The 25995-nt window shown below is 33.4% G+C and overlaps 1 protein-coding gene across 4 annotated transcripts in view; it reads right to left on the reverse strand.

Annotated features, from left to right (window-relative positions):
• The window catches only part of MKLN1 (muskelin 1), a 320256-nt gene that overhangs the window by 99380 nt on the left and 194881 nt on the right, over positions 1-25995 (reverse strand). For 3 of the 4 annotated variants that reach the window (XM_064487354.1, XM_010975669.3, XM_064487355.1), the window contains 4 exons: positions 20774-20916; positions 19382-19470; positions 6164-6273; positions 5374-5566 (listed from right to left, as the gene is read on the reverse strand). In XM_064487354.1, coding sequence (XP_064343424.1) covers positions 5374-5566; positions 6164-6273; positions 19382-19470; positions 20774-20916 — 535 coding nt within the window. Of the gene's footprint in view, positions 1-5373; positions 5570-6163; positions 6274-19381; positions 19471-20773; positions 20917-25995 lie in introns of those variants that run through there. The other variant, XM_031455374.2, reaches the window with a different exon arrangement.

Here is a 25995-nt window from a genome sequence, read left to right on the forward strand (position 1 = left end):
CCTACAACAAAGTTTAAAGAAATTCAATTGGTAGGCAAAGAATACTCCCCCAAGCAAATCCCAAGCAGCTAGTTCAATGGTAAATTCAACCAAGTATCTGAGAAAGAAATAATTCAAATCTTACATCTATTCAGAAAATTGGAAGAAAAAGTTAATTCCTCAACCCATTATGTGGACAGAGATACTAAACTTGAAGAATGTAAGAGAAAGAAATATTACAAGGTCAATCTTACTAATAATCATTGGAAGAATTCTAAGAAAACATTACTCAATCTAAATCCAAAATACGCCAAAAAATATATGACACAGTTAAGTATATATGAAGTATAACATCAGAAAATCAATTAGTATGATTTCACATATTAGTAGAGTAGGAAAATCATATCATGAAAGGTAGATAAAAAGTGGCAAAATTCAGTATGTATTTATGGCATAAACTCTAAGCAATCTTGGAATCTGACATGGAATCTCCAAAGCCCCAGATCAAAGATATCTTTAACAATGAAATGCAGAAAGTATTTCTTTAGAGATCATGAACTACACAGGGGTATCCACTATAATTATGCCATGGCAAACTTTTATTAAATATTCTGGCTAAAAGATTAAACACAAGGGGGAAAGAGGTATCAGGGTTGGATAGAAATATGTGTCATTACACCTAAGTACAGCTGACCCTTGAACAAGTTGGGTCTGAACTGTGCAGATCCACTTATACGTGGATTTTTTCCAATAAATATATTGGAAAATTTGGAAGAGATTTGTAACACTTTGAAAAAAACTCACAGAAGAACCATGTAGCCTAGAAATACGAAAAAAAAAAAAAAAAAAAAAAAAACTAAGAAAGGGTTAGGTATGTCATGAATGCATCAAGTATACAGATACTAGTCTAGCCTTATATAGGTATAAGGTGAGTGCTATTTAGTAATAAAATTAATAATGTGTTAGTTTTCCTACTGTTTTATAACTCTGCTTTCAAAGAATTACATGACCATACAGTATGCCCACCCCTCTCCAGTATGCCTTCCTCTCTCTCTCAACTGCAGAAACTATGAGTCTATCGCCACAGGCTAATACTTTAAAAATGTAACAATGTTTCTAATACTGTATTATGAATATGATTAATACTGTATGCTATAAAAATTTTATAACCATTCATTAGCATATATGCTAAACTACTGTGACACAATTTTATCAATTACACTAGATTGTTATAAAGCATTCGTATTGCTGCTACTTCATTACCAATGCATGAATTGTTACACTAGTAAATAAAAATGAATTTTTTCACATTATCTCTTCATTTCTGATGTCCAGTGTTAGTACTACGTATAATACCCACATTTTGTGTCATTAAGACAATACTGATGTAGGTATTGATAATTTATCTTGTAAACAGACAATGTAAATTTATGACATCAATAAACACAGTATACAGTGTAAATGTATTTTCTCTTATGATTTTCTTAATAACACTTTTTTCTAGTTTATCATAGGAATATAGTCTATAATATATATAAAATACAAAACATGTGTTAATTGACTATGTTACCATTACCAGTAAGGCTTCCAGTTAATAGTAGGCTATTAGTAATTAAATTTTGGGGAAGTCAAAAGTTATATGTGGATTTTCAACTGCATAGTGGGTGGGTCAGGGGGGAGGAGAGGTTGGGGCCCCAACTCCCACGTTGGTCAAGAGTCAACTATATTTTAAACTGAATGAAAATGAAAACAACACAGCAAAATTTGTAAGATATAACTAAAGCAGTGCTTAAAGGGAAATTTTTAACACGAAATGCCTACATTAGAAAAGAAGAATCTCAAGTTAATGGCCTCAGCTCTTATACTAAGAAACTATGAAAAGAAGAGCAAATTAAAACCAAAGTATGTAGGAAAAAAAGGAAATAATAAAGATAAAGGCAGAAATCAATGAAATAGAGAGAAAAGACAAGAAAAAACAAAACAAAAAACTCGCAAGAGTTGTTTTCTTAAAATTGATAGATTTTTAGCCAGACTACTGAGAAATGAAAACAAAAATTACCAATATGAGGGAAAACGATATGACATAAGGTATTAGAAGGACAATAATGGAATACAAACAACTTTATGCCAATAAATTTACCAATTTAGACAAAATGGGCATATTCGTAAAAAGACACAAACTACCAATACTTTTTCAAAAAGAAATACAGAATATAAATAGCCCGGTATCTATTAATACTAAATTTGTAGTTAAAAACCTTGCCACAAAGGTAACTCCAACAAGATTTGAGATCTCAAAAAAATTTTTTAAGGAGAGGGAATTAAGCCTACCATATAACTAACAACTACTGCATAAACCAAAGAATAGGAATAGGAAGGAGGAGGAAGGTAGAAGAGAAAAAAGAAAGAAGAGGAAAAGGGAAGAAGGGAGGAATGGAAACAAAGACCTCAAGTGTAAACTTTAGGACCACTTTATTAAACTTAATCCCTCCCTTTACCTCACACACAAAAAGCAAACTTTTATTTCATTAGCAAATAAGATAAATACTGCAAAAGGAGGTTTTCTTTAAGTATTTCCTGTTCTTAGGTGATTACTTTTGCCGATCATCACTGGAGTCTACCTTTTTCCCCTGGCATTGTCAGACAGGAAGCAGCAATGACTGGTTCAAGAATCACCTCTAATGAAATTAAATGTAAATGTAGGGATGTTTCTAGGCAAATAGGAAGCTTTAATAGGAGAAATAAGTACAGCCCAACACTTTCTCAAAATGTAGACCATACTTGAAGAAGGGCACACTAATATACCAAATATACTAAAAGTAGTTTTTGTTTCCTCCATTTATAAGAAACTTGGAAGATGCTTTTGATTCCCTAGACTTTCCTATATAACAGGCAGCTTTTTCTGCTATGCTTTCAATGGAGCAAAAGTCAAAGAACTCTGCAGTGTTTACTTCCTTATTTGTCCAACAAAATCATCATCAGTGAAGTCAGCAGCAAACCGAACAATCCTGGAAGGAATGTTTATTAACTAAACACTGTTCCAAGCCAGTGAGAAGTACAAAAAATATGAGTTGGCTGTAAGTCTCAAGAATAGGTAACACCAATTTCCTTAAACTCGGTTCCTTCCTAGAGTCAGAAGGATAACTCAAGTCTCTGCAGTAGCAGGGTTGCACATGATTTTAATAGCTTCTCTTTAATGAGTATATTGCTAAAGAGACAGTTTCAAAACCTAACAGTTTTTAATCTAATGATTATGTAAAGTTGCTAGTGGTTTTTGTTATTTTGTTGTTTACCTTAACAAAATATTAAATGTCTTGAAGATTTAAAACAAGACGCACAAAAAAAAAAACCTCCATAAAATTACATGTGCCTTCTTTATCCTATAAGGTTAAAAAATACAGAATTCATTCTCAGAAACATACATACACACACATATATACTTTCACTAGTGGCATTTTGATGGTTTAGTAAGAGACTAATTATCCTATATGTTCCATGTGGGTATACTCCCAAGTATATTCTACTTCAAACATAGTAATCATTTATTTGCAAGTATCATCATCAATTAAGTAAGCAGTAATAATGTACAAGGCTGAGAGGTAGGTTTGTTATTATAACACAATAGATCTGGAAGCAATTAATTTTAAGTTAACTTTAAATTTATAAACTCAAGGAAAGTAGTACTTCAGTGGTAAAATAGTCAACCAACATAAAAAAATAAGAACCTAATAATAATGAACAATAGTAAAAGGGTTCAAATATATAAAAGCAGAGCACTGAGAAAGTTTATTATTCCTTATTTCTTTCTATAAAAAGAACAGAATTTCTATACACCTTGGTATCATTCCACAAGTTTCATATTGAGCATTAAGCTGCTTTCACTCATAATGCTTCTGACACCAAATGAATGGGTCTTCTCCTTACACCAAGCATTTCTCCTATTCCCTGACAAAAACTGGGCATCTAACAATTCAATTCTGATACTATCTACTTGGAGTTAGTGTCAGATCTCACAAGTTAAAAGGACTCAGTCCCACAAGACTATCATTTCAGATGCCAAATGCAAGTCCCAAGCCACTGTACTTCTGACCTACTGGCTATAAACTGGGAGTCTCCCCAACCCCCTCAGGTTTGATAATTTGCTATAGTAATCACAAAATTCAGAAAAGCACTTTACTTACCATCACTGGTTTATTATAAAGAATATAATTCAGGAACAGCCAAATAGAAGAAAGATGTAGGGCAAGGTACTGGGGGTGTGTGTATATGTGTGTGTGTGTGGCTTCCATGCCTTCTGCAGGCATGCCATCCTCCCCTGCAACTTCATATGTTCACCAAACTGGAAGTTCTCTGAACTCCACTATTTAGGGATTTTTTTTGGAGGTTCCATTATGTAGGCATAATTGATTAAAACATTAGTTTATAGGTGATTGAATATCATCTCTGACTTTTCCCTCTCTCCAGAGGTCAGGAATGGGATTGGCAGTTTCAACCCTCTAATCACATCGTTTGGTCTTTCTGTAGATCTGAAGCTATCTAGGACCCCAGCCACCAGTCATCTCAGCATACAAAAGACCCTCCTACACTCCACAGATCCTGAGAGGTTTAGGAGCTATGTGCCAAGAAAAGAGAAAAGATTGAATTTTTTTTCTCATTACCACAAGCACCCATTCTGTCCTTTGTTACTATGAAAGTATAGGAAATTTTTTAAATGGATGCCATTCTACACAGCAACAACAGAGTTCCTTTTTTAAAAATAACATAACATACAAGACCTTAAAAATTCAATTGGTGTCATCCTCTAAAATATTTACTTTGGGAGATTATGTTATGTTCTAATATTGACATCTCTTTTGAAACCAGATTATAGGCCACCCAAGAAAATCAGCGATTATGTCACATCTACATCACACAGATGATATTTCCAATACAAATCTCCTCATTCATTGTAACAGTAAGCTAATAAAATTTTTTGGCTTATCCAATCACTCCCTACCCTGCCCCAAAATTACACTATTTTTTAAAAATGACAATTTGCTATTAACAAAAATATGTAAAGGAGCATTAAAAGTCTTTTTCTAACATGGTTCAGTGACAGTCAATGTTAGCATTCCTAAGTGCATGATTTTCCAAGATGACAACTTAGATTTTGATATGTGAGTTCAAGTATGTTTGTTTTTTGTTTTTCAAGTCCCATTACATTATAGATCTGTCTTACATAAAAGCAGTGCCTAATTCAAGGAGCTAACATCTTTACAGAGTAAAAAGATGGGTAGAGGGATAGCGGGGAAGAAAGAAATAAACTAGTAACTGGCATTAACCTACATTCTTTAAAAAAAAAAAAAAACTTTCTTGTATATACTTAAAATACAAATATACATGTTTATGACATACCATTTACAGCTTTTTCAATCAATTCTTCACAAGCATCAAAATCACCCTTCAATACCAATTTATCGTGCAGATCTGTTAACATGGGATGCTCCAGGGCAATCTTGGTTTTCTTTTGCAGCGATTCAAAGGCCTCTGTATAGTTATGTTGTCTGAAGTGTTTTAGGCAAAGGCGAATGGCTTCCTGTTCACGGTACTACTGGAACACAAGAGAAGTTATGTAAAGAAGAGATTTGGTTAGTTACTACTGTAGGAAACAATAAGTGACAATTACTAACATTAAGTCAGTATTTACTAAGCATTAACTAAGCATACGAAGTATAATTAAGCATTGTACTAATGCTATTCATTAGTATCACAATTATTTCCATTATTAAATGGCAAAACTGAAGCTTAGTAAATTATGATAACTTGTCAAAGGTCACAAAGTATGTAGCAGAAAGATTTTAAAGAGATGAAGATATGAATTTACATACTATCTAGAGCACCTGATAACTTTTACAACTGTGGCCTCAGGTAAAATACTTAACCTCTCTGTGCTCCACTTCATCATATGTAAAATATGGATAATAACTGTACCTATCTCATAGAGTGGCAATGAGTAAATAAGTTAGAAAGGTGTTTAGAACTGACAAAACGTAAATGTTTAATAAGTGTTGATTAATCTTTATAATTATTATTACTACTGTTAATGTTTTAAGTTATTCTCAGTGAACACAATATATCGACACAATTCTCTCTTTAATGTATGCTACCTGAAACATAAAATCAGGATTTTAAAATACAGTCCTACCTTGCTATACCAGTTGAGACAAGGTTGTACTACATCGGGATCATCAATGCCACTAAGTTCAACATACCAGATGCTAAAGTTAAAGCTGGGTCCCCATGATAAGAGTGGAACTTTGAGGAGAAAAAGAGAAATAAAAAGGAAAAATTAACATAGTTCAAATAAATTTTTAGCGAAGTCAAGTCACTATTCAAGTCTATTAGGAGTCACTCAACAAATTTTCTGGATATCTTCTGTACACCCAGCACTGTACTATTAGGTTCTGGGGCTACAGTAGCAAAAAGAAACATGATTCAATGCCATCATGAGGTTGTTTTAATAATGAAAACACCAAAGATAAATTCAAACTGGTCGTTTATCCTCCAAAAAACAGGCCTAGGAGACTAGAAAAATTCAGAAAGCAAATTTTACCAAATCCACAAGAAACAAATAATTACAAACAATATTAATTTAAACTATATTAGCATAGAAAGAGACTAAAAGTTCAATTACTTATCAAAATGGCATAACCCTGAAAACAAAACCAGAAGAAAAAGGATTTAAGGCCAATCTCGGCTGAGTATATATTCAAAATTAAAAAAAAAAAAGTTGCAAAAAAATTCTACCAATTTATCACTGTAACTAAACAGTTCATTTGAGGAATGGAAGGACTGGTTCAGTAGGAGCAATATTAATGTAACTCACCATGTTAACAGAGGAACATATTTGATTACCTCAACAGATGCTAAGAGTAAACTAATAAAATTTACTTTAAAAAATCTCTTGTATTTCTGGTCAAGATAGTGGAGGAGTAGGACCAGAAGTTCACCTCCTCTCAGGATCACAACAAAACCACAACTGACTGCTGAGTAACCATCAATAAAAAAAAGACAAAAAAGATCTTCAACTGGAAACATAAAGAGGAAACCTGGGATGAAAGGAGGGCATGCTCATGAGATAATAATAGGACCCCCTTACCCTGATGGGTGGGCAACCCACAAGCTGGAGAAAAATTACATTGCAGAGGCCCTCCCACAGGAGTGAGAGCTGTGAGCATCACGTCAGGCTCCCCAGCCTAGGGTTCTGAAACTGGGAGGAGGAGACCCCAGAACATCTGGTTTTGAAAGCCAGTGGGGCTTACTTGCAGAAGCTCCACAGTACAGAGACTTCACTTTCTTGGGAAGTGCACTAAGAATCTTGCATGCACCAGGACCAAAGGCAGAGGCACTGATTTCATAGGAACCCAGGCCAGACCTGCCTGCTGGTTTTGGAATGTCTCCTGGGGAGGTAGGGGGGCAGCTGCAGCTCATCCAGGGGACATAAGAGGCAGGGGTGGACATTCGAGGAATGTTCATTTATATGAGCTTTCCTGGAGACTGGAACCTTGCTTGGGTCACTGGTGCTAAGACATGGCCCCACTCAATAGTTTGTAGGTTTAAGTGCTGGGAAGCCTCAGGCCAAACAGTATACTCAGTGGGAATGCAGCCCCAACCATCAGCAGATTTCCTGAGCCCACAGCCACCTCTAGACACACCCCTAGACACAGCTCTGCCCACCAGAGGGCCAGGACCCAGCTCTATCCAGCAGTGGGCAGGTACCAACCCCTTCTGCCCGCTGCACAAGCCTCTCGTCCAGCCTTACCCACCAGAGGGAAGATACCAAAAGTAAGAAAACAAAATTTCAACAGCCTGTGGAAGGAGCCTGCAAAGACAGGCCAGACTATCCTGGGATGAGCTGGACCCTGCCCCTTAGATGACAAATAGTGCCCTGCTGGAATGCATAAGAAGTCTCATACAACCTTGCTCTCCAAGGTTGAGCAACGAAACTAACCTACATAAAAATACAAATAGAAATTTAGACAAAATGAGATAGCAGAGGAATACGTTCCAGGCAAAGGCACAAGATACAATCCCAGAAGAAAAAATAAATGATGAGGAGATAGGGAATCTATCCAAGAAAGAGTTTAGAGTAATGACTGTGCAGATCATCAGAGAACTCGGGAGAACAGATGAACAGAGTGAAGTTTTTAGCAAAAAGTAAGAAAATATAAAGAAGAACACCCAAAATAAGTTGAAGAATACAATTACTGAAATGAATAATACACTAGAAGGAGCCAAGAATAGACTACATGAGGCAGAAGAACAGATCAGTGAGCTAGAAGACAGAGTAGTTAAAATCACTACTGTAGAACAGAAAAGAGAAAAAAGAATGAAAAGAAATGAGGATGGTTTAAGAGACCTCTGGGACAACATGAAGCACACTAATATCTGCATTATAGAGATCCCAGAAAGAGAAGAGAGAGAGAAAAGACCTGAGAAAATATCTGAAGAGATAATAGCTGAAAACTTCCCTAGATTGGGAAACAGTCACTCAAGTCCAGAAGTGCAGAGACCCATACAGGATTAACCCAAAGAGGAATATGCTGAGGCACACAGTAATCAAATTGACAATTAAAAATAAAGAGAAAATATTAAAATCAGCAAGAGAAAAGCAACAAATAACATACAGGAACTCCCATAAGATTATCAGCTGATTTTTCAGAAGAAACTCTACAGGCCAGAAAGGAGTGGCACAATATATTTAAAGTGATGAAAGAGAAAAACCTACAATCAAGAATATTCTACCCAGCAAGGTTTTCATTCAGATTTGATGGAGAAATCAAAAGCTTCACAGATAAGCAAAAGCTAAAGAATTCAGTACCACCAAACCACCTTTACAACAACTGTTAAAGGAACTTCTAGGTAGAAAAGAAAAGACCACAACTAGAAACAAGAAAATTACAAAATGGGAAAGCTCACTGGTAAAGGTAAACATTCAGTAAAGGTAGGAAATCATCCACACACAAACAGGGAAGTTGAAAGGCAAAAGTAGTAAAAATCATCTGTATATACAACAAGCAGTTAAAGGATACCTAAAACAATTAGATGTAAAATATGATATCAAAACCCATAATTGTGAGGGGAGGAGGGTATGAATCCAGGACATCTAAAATGCATTTGAAATTAAGAGATCAGCAACTTAAAACAATCATGTGTATATACAGACTTCTATACCAAAACCTCATGGTAACCCCAAATCAAAAATCTGTAATAGATATACACACAAAAAAGAAAGAGGAATCTAAATGTAAAGCTATAGTCATCAGACTGCAAGAGAACAAAAAGAAGGAAAAAAGACCTACAAAAACAAATCTAAAACAACAAAATGGCAATAAGAACATACATATCAATAATTATCTTAAATTATTGGTAATTTAAGGTAAACCAACCAAAAGACAAATTACAGGCCAATATCACTTACGAATATAGATGCAAAAATCCTCAACAAAATACTAGTAAATTAACTCCAACAATGAATTAAAAGGATCATACACATGATCAAATGGGATTTATTCCAGGGATGTAAGGATTTTTCAATATCTGCAAATCAGTGTGATACACAACATTAACAAACTGAAGAATAAAAACCATATGATCATCTCATAGATGCAGAAAAAGCTTCTGATAAAATTCAACATGCATTTATGATAAAAATTCTCCAGAAAATGGGCACAGAGGAAACATACCTCAATATAATGAAGGCCATATATGACAAACCCACAGCTAACATCATACTTAATGGTGAAAAGATAAAAGCATTTCCTCTAAGATCAGGAACAAGACAAGGATGCCCACTCTTGTCACTTTTGTTCAACATAGTTTTGGAAGTGCTAGCCATAGCAATCAGAGAAGAAAAACAAATAAAAGGAATCCAAACTGGAAAAGAAGTAAAACTGTCACTGTCTGCAGATGAAATGATACTATATATAGAAAATCTTAAAGCTGCTACCAGAAAACTACTAGAGCTCATCAATGAATTTGGTAAAGTCCCAGGATATAAAGTTAATATATAGAAATAAGCTGCATTTCTATATACCAACAAAATAGCAGGAAAAAAATTAAGAAAATAACCCCACTTACCAACACATCAAAAAGAATAAAATACCTAGGAATAAACTTACCCAAGGAGGCAAAGGATCTGTACTCCGAAAACTGTAAGACAATGATGAAAGAAACTGAAGATGATACAAACAGATGGAAAGGTACACCATGTTCTTGGATTGGAAATGTAAACATTGTTAAAACTGCCATACTACCCAGGGCAATATACAGACTCAATGCAATCCCTATCAAATTACCAATGGCACTTTTCAAAGAAGTAGAACAAAAAAATTTTTAATTTGTATGGAAACAGAAAAGACCTCAAATAGCCAAAATAATCTTGAGAAAGAAGAATGAAGCTGGGGGAATCATGCTCCCTGACTTCAGACTATACTACAAATCTTCAGTAATCAAAACAGTGTGATACTGGCACAAAAAAACAGACACACAGATCAATGGAACAGGGTAGAAAATCCAGAAATAAACTCATGCACCTATAGTCAATTAATCTATGACAAAGGAGATAAGAATACACAATGGAGAAAAGACAGCCTCTTCAATAAGTGATGCTGGGAAAACTGGACAGCTATGTGTAAGAAAAAATGAAATTAGAACATTCTCTAATACTATTTACAAAAATAAACCCCAAATGGACTAAAGACCTAAATGTAAGACTGAATACTATAAAACTCCTAGAGGAAAACATGGGTAGAATACTCTTTGACATAAATCACAGCAATATTTTTTGGATCGGTCTCCTAGAGTAAAGGAAATAAAAGCAAAAATAAACAGGATGTAATTAAACTTACACTCTTTTGTACAGCAAAGTAAATCATAAACAAAATGAAAAGAAAACCTACAGAATGGGAGAAAATATTTGCAAATGACGTGACCAACAAGGGACTAATTTCCAAAATATACAAACAGCTCATACAGTTTAGTATCAAAACAAACAAACAAACAAACAACCCAAACAAAAAATGGGCACAAGACCTAAATAGACATTTCTCCAAAGAAGACACCCGGATGGCCAAAAGGCACATGAAAAGATGCTCAGTATCACTAATTATTAGAGAAATGCAATTCAAAACTACAATGAGGGATCACCTCACATTGGTCAGAAAGGCTATCATTAAAAAGTCTACAATAAATGCTGGAGAAGGTGTGGAGACAAAGGAACCCTCCTACACCAGTGGTGGGAACGTAAATTGGTGCAGTCATTATGGAGGACAGTGTGGAAGTTCCTTAAAAAACTAAAGAGACTTACCATATTGTCCAGCAATCCCACTTCTGGGCATATATCCAGAGAAAACTCTAATTCGAAAAGACACATGCACCCCAATGCTCATAGCAGTATTATTTACAAAAGCCAAGGAAACAACCTAAATGTCCATTGACAGATGAATGGATAAAGAAGCTATGGTATATATACACAATGGAATACCACTCAGCCATCAAAAAAGAATAAAATAATGCCATTTGCAGCAACATGGATGGACATGGAGATTGTCATTTTAAGTGAAGTAAGCCAGAAAGAGGAAAAAATACCACATTACACCGCTTATATGTTGAATCTAAAAAAAAGACACATGAACTTATTTACAAAACAGAAACAGATTCACAGATATAGAGAACAAACTTGTGGTGATCAGCAGGTAAAGGGGGTGGGAAAGGAGAAATTGCAAATTCAAGATTTGCAGATACTAACTACTATATATTAAATAGCAAGTTTATAGTGTACAGCAAAGGGAACTATATTCAGTATCCTGTGGTAACCTATAATGAAAAAGAATATCAAAATGAATATATGTATGTATATGTATGACTGAAACATTATGCTGTACACCAGAAATTGACACAACATTGTAAACTGACTACACTTCAATAAAAAAGAATGCAAACTTAAAAAACTCTTAATACATAAGAAATGAAGGCAAAAAAACCCCACTTCATTGCCTTGATTTTTTTTTTTTTTTGGAAGTATGGTTGGTTGACTTATCATTATTGAGATATTAAGCATCAAAAATCTCAACAACAACAACAACAACCCTAATGGAGAAACACTGAGTATTCCCATTGAAGTCAGGAACAAGATAAAGAGGCCCAATAATCTCTATTTAACAGTATATGGGAGATCTTAGCCAATGCAATAATGAAAAAAAAAAAGCAAATTAAGAAAAAATATTATCAAAGATGAAACAACTTATCTACCTAAAAAATTAAACAGATTTAACTGAAAAACCTTCAACGTCTGTATGCAAGGTAAGTATATGAAAATAACATTCCCTATACCTATAAAAACCAAGTAGAACATATAATGGAAAAAGTCTCCTTTATAATAGTAAAAAAAAGCTTAAAATATCTTCGAATAAACTTTAAAGTATGCAATATCTACTTAAGAAAATAAAAAATTTTACTTAAGAACTGAGTAAATGAAAGGTCCTAATAGTTTCTAGATGGGAAAACTCAATGTTGTAAACATGGTAATTCCCTTCAAATTAATTACAAATTTATTATAATCTCAAAATCCTTATGGTATATACCCTTTTTATTCTTGACATGTAGCTGGACAAGCTGATCTGAAAAAAAAATCAGAACAAGAATATCAAAAATTATAGAACAGTAAGAAAATAAACATACTAAAAAGATACAATAATTGTAAGTTTGATATTAGTGAAGGAAAAGGAAATAAAAATCACTGGAGCGGAAGAGTGTATCCAAAAAATCCCTCAAGGATCCAGAGGAATTCAACATAAGATGAAGATAACATTTCGTATTAGTAATGACAGGACAGAGTAGAAGTTTTTAATGTGTGATCCATGGGCTCCAGGGGAATCCTCACAACCATTTCAGGAGGTTCCATGTGGTCAAAACCATTTTTCATAATACAACTAGGACTTTATAACCTTTTTTTTTCCAACTGTACTGACATTTGCACTCATGGTGCCAAAGGTAAAACCGCTGACACCCTGGTAGCGCCACAAAAAGTAGTAGCATGCAGGTGTTCTCGTTTTCCTTAATATAGTATGAACTGAACTCTATTTCTCACCACCATATACCTGTAGTTAAAAAAAAAAAAAAAGGCAATTCATTTAAGAATGTCTCTGATGATATGTAAAATTAATTTTAATAAATCTCTATAATTAAGTACATATCTTTTCAATATTTTGCATGACAAAATAGAAAGGACACATAAAGCACTTCTGAAGCATACCAAAGTATGATGGCTGTCTCAAGATAAAGGACCTGTATAGCTGTCCGAGTTGTGAGCTGAAATAGGCATTGAGAGAGCCCAACAGGGTACTACTTTTTCTTAAAAGAAAGTCTGACAATCTATGATTATGTGGGAATTGGCCAGACATTTATTTGTCATTTCAAGGGTAACAAAATGAAGTATCTGCTGCCAAGGATAAAATTCAAGCTTCTGAGGAAAAACTAGAATTTCGGAAAATTGATATCCACCACAGTGAGCTTAACTACTTCCTAGTACTTAAGAGTTTTATGATGAGATTGGTGCTGAGATTAACAAGCGTAATTTTCTTTATATTATATAATGAAATGCCTCAACATTTGAAAGATCTGCATAACTGAGTGAACCATATTTTCTAAATGACCAATGAATGATATTACAAACTCATGCATGGCTAAAAGATTTGATTCAAAGTGCAAGACAGGCCAATAGATTCTAATATAACACTGACATGGTTCAGACTGAGTAATGCGACTATCATTAAGAAACTGACACTTTTCAAGCTTTGATTAAGTATCAAAACAGAATATTCACAATATCTGATATCAGGTCTACTGATTTCCAAGTCCACTGCTCTTTTCCAGCATATCAGACTCAATGAAGAGCTTTCCTATATTGTCATCTAAAGGAAGATACATGAATAAACACAGAAGCAGTATGAACCAGTCATTGGAATATATGAAGACCTATGCAATGTTTAATATGCCCTTCAGTTTACATATGCAAACAACAGAAATTTCAAAAGTTTTTTACCAACTAACACCAAATTATCATCACTATTTTGGTGTTGATTTCTTCAGTAGCAGTACCATTTAAAAAAGTGTATCTCCTACATCACAGTAATACCCATCAAGTAGTAAAAAAGTCAGGATAAAACAGGATTTGAAACCCAAGGCCCCAAGAACACAGTCTTTAAGTGTAATCAGATGTATAATATTAGTTAAGAGATCTGAAATTTGTTCTCAAGTTCCAGGTCCAAGTTCAGTAAAATCAGGAGGAAAAAAAATCTTCCTATTGTATCTGTTCAAGTCTGTAAAATGTTTATTTATTAAATACCTTTAAGCAATTGTGGGAGGGAGATTAATTAGGAAGTCATCTCACAAGAACATCATATATTGGATGAATGAAGAGTATAGTTAATTTTTAACAGACTGAAGGCATATATACAGAATGAGCAGAATGATGCACAGTCATATGAAATTTTACCAATGATTTTTGGTGGCATTAACAACAATAATACTGCATATCAGACATACTCTGCATTATATGTCAGATATCTAAATGTGAATTGGAGTTCCAAAACTCCTAATACACATCCCAATGCTAAGAGTTTGTATCCTAGGATTCAACTACCACTTTTTCCCATGGGATAATCAGACAGATATGATCAGAATCAGTGCCTTTCATCCCTTTTCATAAAATGCCATGCATAGAAAATGATAAGACATTTAGTATACAAGAATACTGGGTTACAGGTTTCTGCTGCTCTAGGATTGAGGGGGATCAACATCTCCACACAATTAAACTCATATGTGGTACATTCAATATGCTTTGGTGGCTCCTGCCTAGATGGCTAAACAGCCTCTTAGAAGATGCTAATAATTTTAAGATCAGGTTGTGGAAGATCTTAAAAAATTCAAGATTAACCATTCTGAAAGAGTGCAACTATTCTACTACAGAATTAATGAAATAAGTGCACAAAGCACTTACCACAGTAATTGGCACATGCTGAGTGCTCAATAAATGTTGGCTATTATTATGATCATTATTATTATTAGCTATTATTACTATATTAATTTCCTTCTTAACAACATACTTTTAAATGTCACCTTTCCACATGCTTTCATGAAGGGCCACCATCAGGGCACCTCCTCCGACCCCAAGACATGGTACTTATCCAGACTTCTAAATACTTCTGAGGATCCAGAATGCAGGCTGAATCTAGCCAAAGCTAAAGAATCTCTCTGAAGCTCCCACATCCATCCAAGGCTGCAAAAATTCAAAAAAATCCATAGACATCTAAGCCATCCCATCTACCAAAACCCAAGACTACTCCAGAATCTAAGACTCAGTACCTCCTTTCTGCCTTCATGTCACCTAGATAATTTCCTGATACAACTGTTATCTTGCTATGAATCAAGACATAAACCTTTTTAGTTATCTATAACCAGTATCCTCATATATTACACTTTATGTTTTCAGTCATCTGATCTAATCTCCCACTAAAGAGATTTTCCCTTCCAAACCTTTAACTTCCTCTCTTGAATCTGATCTCCCAATTAACAACTCTCCTTCTTTACTAAATTTTCATTTTACTTATAGGCCTTACATGAAACCAAGTTTCTTCCTAAGGCCAACTCTCAACTTCCACACTAAGTCCTATCAAAGACCTCACTTCAACATGGGCTCCTTGGCTTCTTTTGTGTGGTGAACCCCTTCTGGCTCTTCAGTGAACCCTGTTATCCAACCCCTCTCAGATTTAAATGCAGAAAGGAAAATACAAAGGATCATAGAGCAAACCAATTGCATTGAAATACAGTTATACAAATAATGAAGAAACAGAATTATGATATAGAACATATATGCTTTTTAATTAACACATTAGACAAAAAGATCTAGTGGCAGGTCTAATAATTATCATAATTTCAAAGTTATATTTCCAGAGTATAAAGTGATGGGGGAAATTTATAACTTTTATCTGTGGCAAGTCACAGGTATTGCTAATATTACGGGTTATAGCGTATATTCATAATTGAAGGAAATGCTGAATACATTTGTTAGAGGTTAGAGAACATAAAGATGTTAACTTTTCCTCCATCAAGTTCACATAGCCACTGATTAATTCCTATAAACTCCTGTAAAATAAACTCAAAAAGTATATATACAATGTTTCTAATGAGGCAAGCAGTTTGCTTGGTGCTTCTGAAATTTGAGAAAACACAAGACAGAAACCCCTAGGGTTTCACAATCTACCTAAGGAAACAAAACTTACATTTATCACATAGTAAGAGCACTGAACATTTGTAGAAAAACAGACTTAAATTTGTATCCCACCTCTACATTCTACTATAAGTAAGGACTTGGCCCAGTCATTTACATCTGCTTCTAAACTTCAGTTTCTTCATCTGTAAAGTAAGTATTATAATACCTGTTTCACAGAGTGTTAGGCAGATGGCTTCATAAACAATACCTATCATTATTACTTTAAAGCAATACAAGCACATATCCAAAAGCATATACCAAATGCTATGTCTTTGATGTATCACTTACTAGCTACACAGCCTGGGACACATCATTTGACTTCTACTCTCATTTTCCTCAACTAAAAGAGAAAAGATTTTTATCTTCCAGTATAATGTTCAAATGAGATACCACATGTAAAAGAACTTACAAACTATCGAAAACAATCAAAACATAAGAAGTTGTAAATAATGACTGCTGAAATGACATGATGGTTCAAATTATATTTGTACATGTACTTTTTCTATAGTACTTAAAATACTACAGGTAAGAAGGCATGAAATCAAGAGCTTTATGAGTATAAGTAACAAAAAAGAGACATTCAAAATGAAATCATTTCTTTTATAAATATAATCTTAAATTAAAATTCAAAAGACTTATCCACAAACTACAAAAGAACTCAAGAAAATGTCCAATATAGTTACCTATCCTTAACAGAGAAGGTATTATCATACTCATTTTATACAAAAGGTAGCTTAAGAGGAAAGTAAAATTTACCTGTGCTATGGCACTATGGATTATACACAACAGATTTTAAAACCTAACCCCTGCAATCCAGTAAAAATGCAGACTTATTTTCCTTGTTAAGTTGTGAGCAAACTGACTTAACTTTGGCCGAAGCCAAATTTAATAAGCTATATTCACTATAAATGAGAACGACCATATTTAGATGTCAGCGCATGATCTGGAGATTATCTGCTGGTGAGTTAAATCTTGCTTTTGTTCCCGTCCACTACTGTGAATGATTGAGGGCTGACTATATTTAGAAATTATGTTGTTTAAGGATAAACTTGTTTTTTAAATAAAGCAAGAGCTTTCAAATATATCACTGTAGAACATAAATGTAAAGTATTCAAATACATTTTTTCTTTTCAGAAGAATTCTAACAATTTATCCCAACCAGGTAAAGAAATATCTGTGCTGAATCACCACCAAAAGAAAGTTACACATCACTCAAGTGGTTTATTAAAATGATTTTTAAAGAAAATATCAAACTAAAAAAACTAAAGTTAACACAAGCTTTCAGTTTCAGTTTCCTTATATACTTTTTTTAAAAAGCTTATCAAGAAAATGCTGGGAAAAGGCTGGAAAATAAAAACACTGCAGAACACTATTTACATTTTTAACAGAAAAGTGAGAAATATGAAGTTATCTGAATATTAATATCCTAAACATCAAATGAGTTAGTAAGTATCTTCAATCATTTGAAAAGCTCTAATTAACATTTTGCCTGAACGCCATAAAACTAACCCATGAGGGTCAAGTAAAAAAAAAACTTTACAATCAGAAGGCTGATGATAGAAAAGGCTGGAAAGAAGTGTAATTTCTTGTCTTCAGGCAGCTGAAATGTTTAACTGATCCATACGAGACCTCTGTTTTCTTCCAAATTTTTAAGGGAAGAAACCATTCAACTTCCTAACAGACTTTCATTCATACTTTTTCTAGTGAATAATACTAGAGGATTAAGAACTATAAAAGCAGTAGACATTTTCCTTCAAAGAAAATAATGACTATAGGAAATGCACCAAAAAGTTCAAATAAAAGAACTTTAAAGAGAGAGAATACTTCATTTTGCATGACTAAGCAATTAGAAGTTGAGTAAGTACTTTAAAACTATAAAATCTAAATTTATTGTATGAAAATATAAGGTATTTTCACTGCTTGTACATTTGAAATGTAAGATCACAGAATTGTTAAAGCTATGCAAGTCTGTAAGAAATGGGTGGTCTGCATACTGGGGAAAGAATTACTCATTAGTGCGAAAGAAGAAACAACCAAGAGTTAAATTTATTCAAAAAATTTGCTTGTTCATAAATTCTCATAGGTAAACAGGACATAGATTTTTATATACAATTACTTATTATAGCAACAGAAACTATATTTATAAAAAGTAACATACCAAACAGCCCAATCCTACAACTAGTTTTCCCTCTTTCAGTAGTCTTCACTAAGACCTCAGATATTCTTTTTGCCTAGTGGAACTATTTGACTCAATGAAATGAACAGGCCAACTCTTAGACTGGTAAACAATGACAATGGAACTCTTCGTTCCAAAAGAGGAAGTTTTCTCCCAAATCAAAACATGAGATTCTGGGTTTTATTATCATTCTTTAATCTTTAATCTCAATTTTAACATAATACTTTCAAAGGTATGAAATAAAGATGGAAATTAAAACCCAAGACTTCAACTTTCCTACCTTCTAAATAATACATCCTAAAGGAAAACAAATAACCTTAAAAACACTAGTTTTGAGGGGCATTACAAATACTTTAAGCTAAAACACTTGCTAAGTAAACAAATGCCTTAGGTAGCATTTTTCAAATAGTAGTTTGCAATCTATTAGTGGGTTATAAAATTAGTTTTATGTGTTTGACCAACATTTTCACACACACAAAATAAAATTTAAAGAAAAGAAAATAACCATAATATACTATCTTAAGTGATTCATCAGTATTTGGTTTTAGAATGTTACAACTTCAGAGCAACTGCTAACCCTTCCATAAAATAATCAAGGTAATCAAATCACTATATTTCATAACATTTTCTAAGAAACTTTCAAATGAGAAAATATTTAGAAATAATTGTCAATTATAGATTTATAAAGTAGGGGTCAGAGTAAACATTTTGGGTTTTATGGGCTCTGGGGTCTCTTTAACTACTCAATTTTGCCTTTGTAGTGCAAAAGCAGATACAGACATTACGCATGACAGTGTTCCCATAAAATTTTATTTAAAAAAAACGAGGACCTGCAAGATTTGGCCCACAGACTGTAGTTTGCTGATTGATGGTATAAAGGATTTATTTCTATTCCAGAAAGCTAAAAATCTTACCTATTTTAATGAATCGACAAGGAAACATCTGTTCATCAATTTTATGCTTCAAGGTAAATGTTTCTTTGTTATAATCATTCTTTAAGCCACTGTGGAAAAAAAATAAGGTTATCAAATTTAGTTTCATAATATAGCAAGCACACTAAAACAGAGATTAATATCATACTCAGATTTTAAGGTTCAATCAATGTTCAAAATATATGACAAAGACAAAGTAAAGAAGTAGTGAACATGAGAATATGGGATAAAACTTGTACATTCACATCAACTGCATTATAACTGTACTCTCTTAATTACATGAGGGTTAACGAAAAATGTTTGCTGTTCATTAAAGAGTGTGACTACAATGCATGAAAATGTGTGACAAGACTTAGTGTCCCTAATGTATAATTAAATATAACATAAAATATTCAAGCAGTAAGAAGAAAATTAAAAAACAATTCACACTCGTATGTTACAACTTAAGAGTCACTAAATATTGAATTTTTCAGAGAATTAACTTATTTAATTCTGACTGAGATGCCAATCTTCCTTTTATAGCTCAACAAATTTTCAGACAACCTTACTCTATTGGTTTAACAGCATCCACTTTATCTTATATAAAAATAAACCTATATAATCTCTCTATTTAAACAACTAGGACTGACACAAGTATTTATAGTGAAGTCACTTACCTTCAGGTTGCCTTATGTTCTGAAATACTTTCATGATTTAAATCAAATGCAGTCTAGATATAATATTTACTTATATAAAGTATTGTGCTAAAGGGACATACAATGTCACAAATACATTCTAAAATTACATGGCTTTATTTGTCCATTCTATTACCTATTTCCATTTTTTTATCATCTAGAGAGCAAATTAACACTTCTATTTCTGGTGGTCTATGCTGTCAAAACCCAAATTTACTGAGCACCTTCCAAGAGAAAGGCACTGTGCTAGGCATAATTACATACTTTCACTCTGTTTAGTCTCCAATTTATACTAAACTCCCAAAATAATACTTCTGGATTAGGGCAATCAATCAATGTTTTGGAAAGATTATATATTTTTATAGCAAAGGTTATAGCAAAGATTTTGATTATAACTTAGAAGTATCTCTGAAGTCATTAACAGTTCAAAAATAAGACTGAAAAACAAGAAGTAGAAAAATATCCCCAAATTTTACTCTTTCTTCTTTGGTAATAATATTAATTAGTATCTGGTGGATTATAAAAAGAGGGGAAAAAAGGTAATTCAAGCCACAATATTAAAAAATAAGGCACTAGAAATAAAATGGTAGAAATATTCTTTCTCTTTTGCAAGAAAAATCAAGTCAAGAAGATTTAGTTTAGTTTTAGTCTCTCTGTAGCTCTAAAGAAGACAACTCTTTCTCTCTTAATCATAACCCACCTGGACAATAGCTCTGTCATGTTTTCTTCATTCATTCCGCCAAAGACTTTAAATTTCTTCAAATTGCAGACATGAGTTTTCTCATATTTTCCAAATGTGATATTCTGGACAATAGCAGGCCTTTCAAGCTTCAGAATCAAGTACTACAAAAAGGAACAACCAAATTATACATTCCTCCATTTAAAACAAATGATTATGCAACTTTAGAAGTTAAAATTTGGTACAGTTAACAGAAGAATGTATAAGGTCATCCTGTCCATCCTATATATTTTTTTTTAATGCTAAAGGATAGTATGCAACAGCCAGGCTACCATTACATCACCACTTTTTCCCAGGAAATTATAACATCATGAACACTGCAGATGACAGAGGAAAGAAAGACTAGTGAGATAACTTCTAATCAAGGAATGGCATTCAATAAAAGATATACCAGACAATGAATAACCAAATGAAATAAAATTAGAATGAAAAAGTAACAATTACATATTTTCACGGACTAAACTTCAATAACAAATTCAATGTTCGAAATCAGTGATAAAATTTTAAACCCAGGGAAAAAACCCAGAGATTTACTAATCACTCCTGCCAATTTTATACATTAAAAAACTCAGATCTACTATAGCTATGTCTAATGCAGCTCAGGTTCTTCTACTATGCACAGGAAAAAATGTTATCAGTTAGTCAGGGAACACATTTTACATTATGCAGAGTATTTTCAATTATAAAAATTAAGATTCAAACTACCACTGGTCAAATATATGGGGAAGAAGTTGTTAGGAAAACAACTCAGATATTATGTTGCAGTGGCTTCATGCTTCATAATAATGGGTAATACTCATGATAAAGGGAGACAGAATGAACTTGGTGGTCATGCTTCGTCCCATACACAAAAATTATCTCAAAAATGTATCAAAAGTAATCCAAAATCGATCCTTTATGATCAAATGTTAAGACGTAAACCTAAGAGCTAAAACCATAAAACTCTTAGACTAAAACAGAGGTAAATTTCCATGGCTCTGGATTTGACAATGAATTCTTAGATATGACTCCAAAAGTACAAGCAACAAAATATAAAATAAATTGGACTTCATCAAAATTAAGTTTTGTGCATCAAAGGACACTATCAAGAAAGTGAAAAGACAACCTACAGAATGGGAGAATATATTTGCAGATACATATTATATCTGATGAGAGTTTAGTATCCAGAATATACAATTCTTACAACTCAACAACAAAAAGACTGACAACTGAATTTAAAAGTGGACAAAGGACCTCAAGAGCCCTTTCTCCAAAGAGAAACAAATGGCCATTGGGCACATGAAAAGACATTCAACATCATTAGTCATCAGGAAAATGCAAACCAAAAACCACAGTGAAATACAACTTCACACATACCAGGATGGCTATTATCAAAACAAAAAAAATAACAAATGTTGTTAAGGAAACTGGAACTCTCATACATGGTGCAGACAATGTGGAATTAGTTTGGTGATTTCTCAAGAAAGTTAAACATAGAATTACTAAATGACCCAGAAGTTCTACTCCTAGTTATATAATAAAAAGAAGTGAGAAAGGTATTCAAACAAACACTTGTATATGAATGTTCAGAGCAGAACTATTCACAATGGCTAAAAGATAGAAACAACCCAAATGATCCATCAACTGATGAACTAGTGTCTACACAGTGAAATGTTATTTAGCCATAAAAAGGAATGGAGTACTGATGCATGCTACAACATAGATGCACCTCAAAAACATGCTAAGTGAAAGTCAGACACAAAAGGTCATACATATATTGCATAATTCCACTTATATAAAATATTCAGAAGAGGTAAATCCATAGAGGCAGAAAGCAAATTAGTGGTTGTCAGGAACAAGGGTTAAGGGTAAAGGAGAGACTGCTTAATTGGTACCTGGTTTTATTATGGGGTGAAGAAAATATTCTGGAACTATGCAGAAGTGACAGTTGTACAATACTGTGAATATACTAAATGGCACTGAATTGTATACTTTAAAATGGTTAATTTTATGTTATCTCAATAAAAGAATGAAGTTGGTGGTGACATGAAAGATGATGATGATATAATCAGAGCTAATATCTTGTAGGTACTAACTCTCTTGTCTGGTACATTATTCAGATTTTTATGTGTATTACCTCATTTTAATAGGAGTAGGAGGAATAAGAGTAGTATTTTAACAATGGTAATTATCCTCATATTACAGATGAAGAAATTTTCGCTTAGAAAGGCTAAATAACTTACTATAGTTACACAGCTAAAATATGGCAGAGCTGAGATTAAAAATCAGACAATCTGACTCTGGCTGACACTGCTGGCTGGCTGACTCAACCTCCATTCTCAATTCAATTGTTCCTAGCTACCTTCCAGGCAAGATTAGGTATATGGCAAAATTCTGGTCAATGAGATATGAGAAGTTTGTTGTGGGATAAGTTTTGCTTTTTGAAACAAATGCTAACTCTGTGCTATCTGAACAGTTATAGATGTAACATCCACCATGCAACAATGAAGAAAAAGATCAAGGGAATCGCAGAGACAGCCATCTGTGAGCCACTCAACTTTCACAAGCAAATCTAGTTTTCTTGTGGGTGACGGGAACAGAGACAGGGGTGGTGGGGGAGAAGAAACCCTATTTGTTTAACCCACTGTAATAGGACCTTCTATTATTTGAAACTAAAAGGATTCCTACTGATTCAGTGACTCCAAAATCAAAACTTCACTTAACCACGACACAATAACAACTGTCTAGGTTTATATAATGTTTACATTCTAAGTAGCTATTAAGATTTCTTTATTGTAGAAATTGCCATAGGAAAATTGAGACTGCTATTCTTAAGTCATTAATCCTTTTTATTCATATCAAATTAATAGGTGTGGTAATACAATTTTTGGTAATTCAAAGTTTCCTAAGAACACAGCTGTGTATTAGAGAACAAACTATACAGCTTGGCAAGGGAGTATTCACATCTCTTTGTCTTCCTCATTAACTCCCACTTCCTTCCATCTCTTTTTCTCTGTTGCAGTTTTTATTTTTTTAATTAATTTTTAATCAGTTTTTTTGGGGGAGGGAGGTAATTAAGTTTATTTATTTTTAATGGAGGTACTGGGGACTGAACCCAGGACCTTGTGCTTGTTAAGCATGTGTTCTACTGCTGAGTTCTTTCTATCCTCCCCTCATCTCCTTCTCGCTCTCATCTTTTTTTTTTTTAATTGCAGTACAGTCAGTTACAACGTTTCAATTTCTGGTGTGCAGCATAATGTCCCAGTCCTGCATATATATAACATATATTCACTTTCATATTCTTTTTCATTAAAGGTTATTATAAGATACTGAATATAGTTCCCTGCGCTATACAGAAGAAATTTGGGGGTTTTTTTTTAATCTATTTTTATATATAGTGGCTAACATTTGTAAATCTCAAACTCCCAAATTTATTCCTCCCCACCCCCTTTCCTCCAATAATAGTAAGATTGTTTACTACGTCTGCAAGTCTGTTTCTGTTTTGTAGATCGAGTTCATTGGTGTCCTCTTTTTTTTCTTTTTTTTAGATTTCACATATGTGTGATATCATACAGTATTTTTCTTTCTCTTTCTGGCTTACTTCACTTAGAATGACGATCTCTAGGTCTATCATGTTCCTGCAAATGGCATTATTTTATTCTTTTTAATGGCTGAGTAGTATTTCTGGTCATTCTTCGAATTCTGTTTAGAAGTTAGTTTTCCCTGACAACTGGTTAGTTAGGTATAGTGTTGTAACTAGTAAAAACAGGTCTTTTTAAAAATCTGTTGTACACCATCCATCACCCCATATATGACACCTCTAAATCCAACAGAAAGCATCTGTGTATGTATATATACAATCTTAATAGTTACCAAATAGGATTTTATTATTAAAATTTACACAAGCAAAACATAAACTCTCTAATCTGAAGTAAAGCACAATGATCTGATAAAAATACATCTTGAGTAAAAATTTTAATATTTAATCACATTATTGCTAAATTTTATAATTTCTATTTTTCAAACTCTTGTGCATCAATGCTGAGTAGTGTTACTATCAAACAGTGCTGTCCCATAGCTAAATACATTACCATTACTTTTAATTTGGAGAAATAACTGCTGTAGATTTAGTAATAACACTGTAAAAAAATTCATTAAGAATTAAGAATGAATATTTTAGAAAAACTATTTTAGAACCTCTACTATCAACCTTTAAATTCTATATACATGGGTATTAATATATTACTTTAAAAATAAAATGTAATAAACCACAATCTCTTTATCATACTAGGGGGTAGGGTCACAGAGGATCAAAGAACTATCTATCACACTTTTCTTAACTTAGCCACAGAACTAAGCAAACAATAAAAATTTTAATGTTCAAAACTTTTAACAATTTTAGCCTAGAGAGAATTTTCTCAATCTGAAAAACAATTTAAAAATCACTTCTAATCATATGAATATTGACAATTTATAGGAAATAAAGATGACATAAAGGAGAAAACATGATGGGAGAGCTAGTGATAGTAGGACTTGCTTTAGAGCTTTAGATGGGTCTATCAGTAAAAGTATCTCCAAGGAGCTGAGACTTACAGGATGGGGAAGAGTACATTAGATTCCTCAGGCTGCCATAATATAATACCACAAATTTGGTGGCTTAAAACAACAGAAATTTATTCTCTCACAGTTCTGGAGGCCAGAAGTCTGAAATCAAGATGTTAACAGGGCCATCTTCCCTCCTAAGACTTTGAGAGAAGTTTCTTCTTTGCCTCTACCAGTGACTAATAATTCCTGATATTCCTTGCTTATGGCAGCACAAATGCAATCTCTGCCTCCATCTTCACATGACCCTTTTCCTGTATCCCTTTTCATCTTCTCCTTTCCTGTGTCTAATAAAATTAGACACTTGTCATTGGATTTAGAGCTCAGTCTAATCTGGAATGATCTCATTCTGAGATTCTTAACTTTATCTGCTAAGACTTTTATTTCAGATAAGGTTACATTCTATGGTTACACATATCATTGGAGGGGAGGGGCACTATTAACCTACTACACAGAGCCAGTAAGGCAAAAAGACTTACAAAAAAAGAGTCCTAGAAACTGTTAAAAGGCCCGCATGGTTGAAGCCTAGAAAGCAATGTGGAGAATGGTATTTGAGATTGAAGAGGCAGGCAGTCACTGTATCACGCATTATGAACACAATG

The sequence above is a fragment of the Camelus dromedarius genome, chromosome 7, assembly GCF_036321535.1.
Source record: "Camelus dromedarius isolate mCamDro1 chromosome 7, mCamDro1.pat, whole genome shotgun sequence".
NCBI classification, from domain to species: Eukaryota; Metazoa; Chordata; class Mammalia; order Artiodactyla; family Camelidae; genus Camelus; species Camelus dromedarius.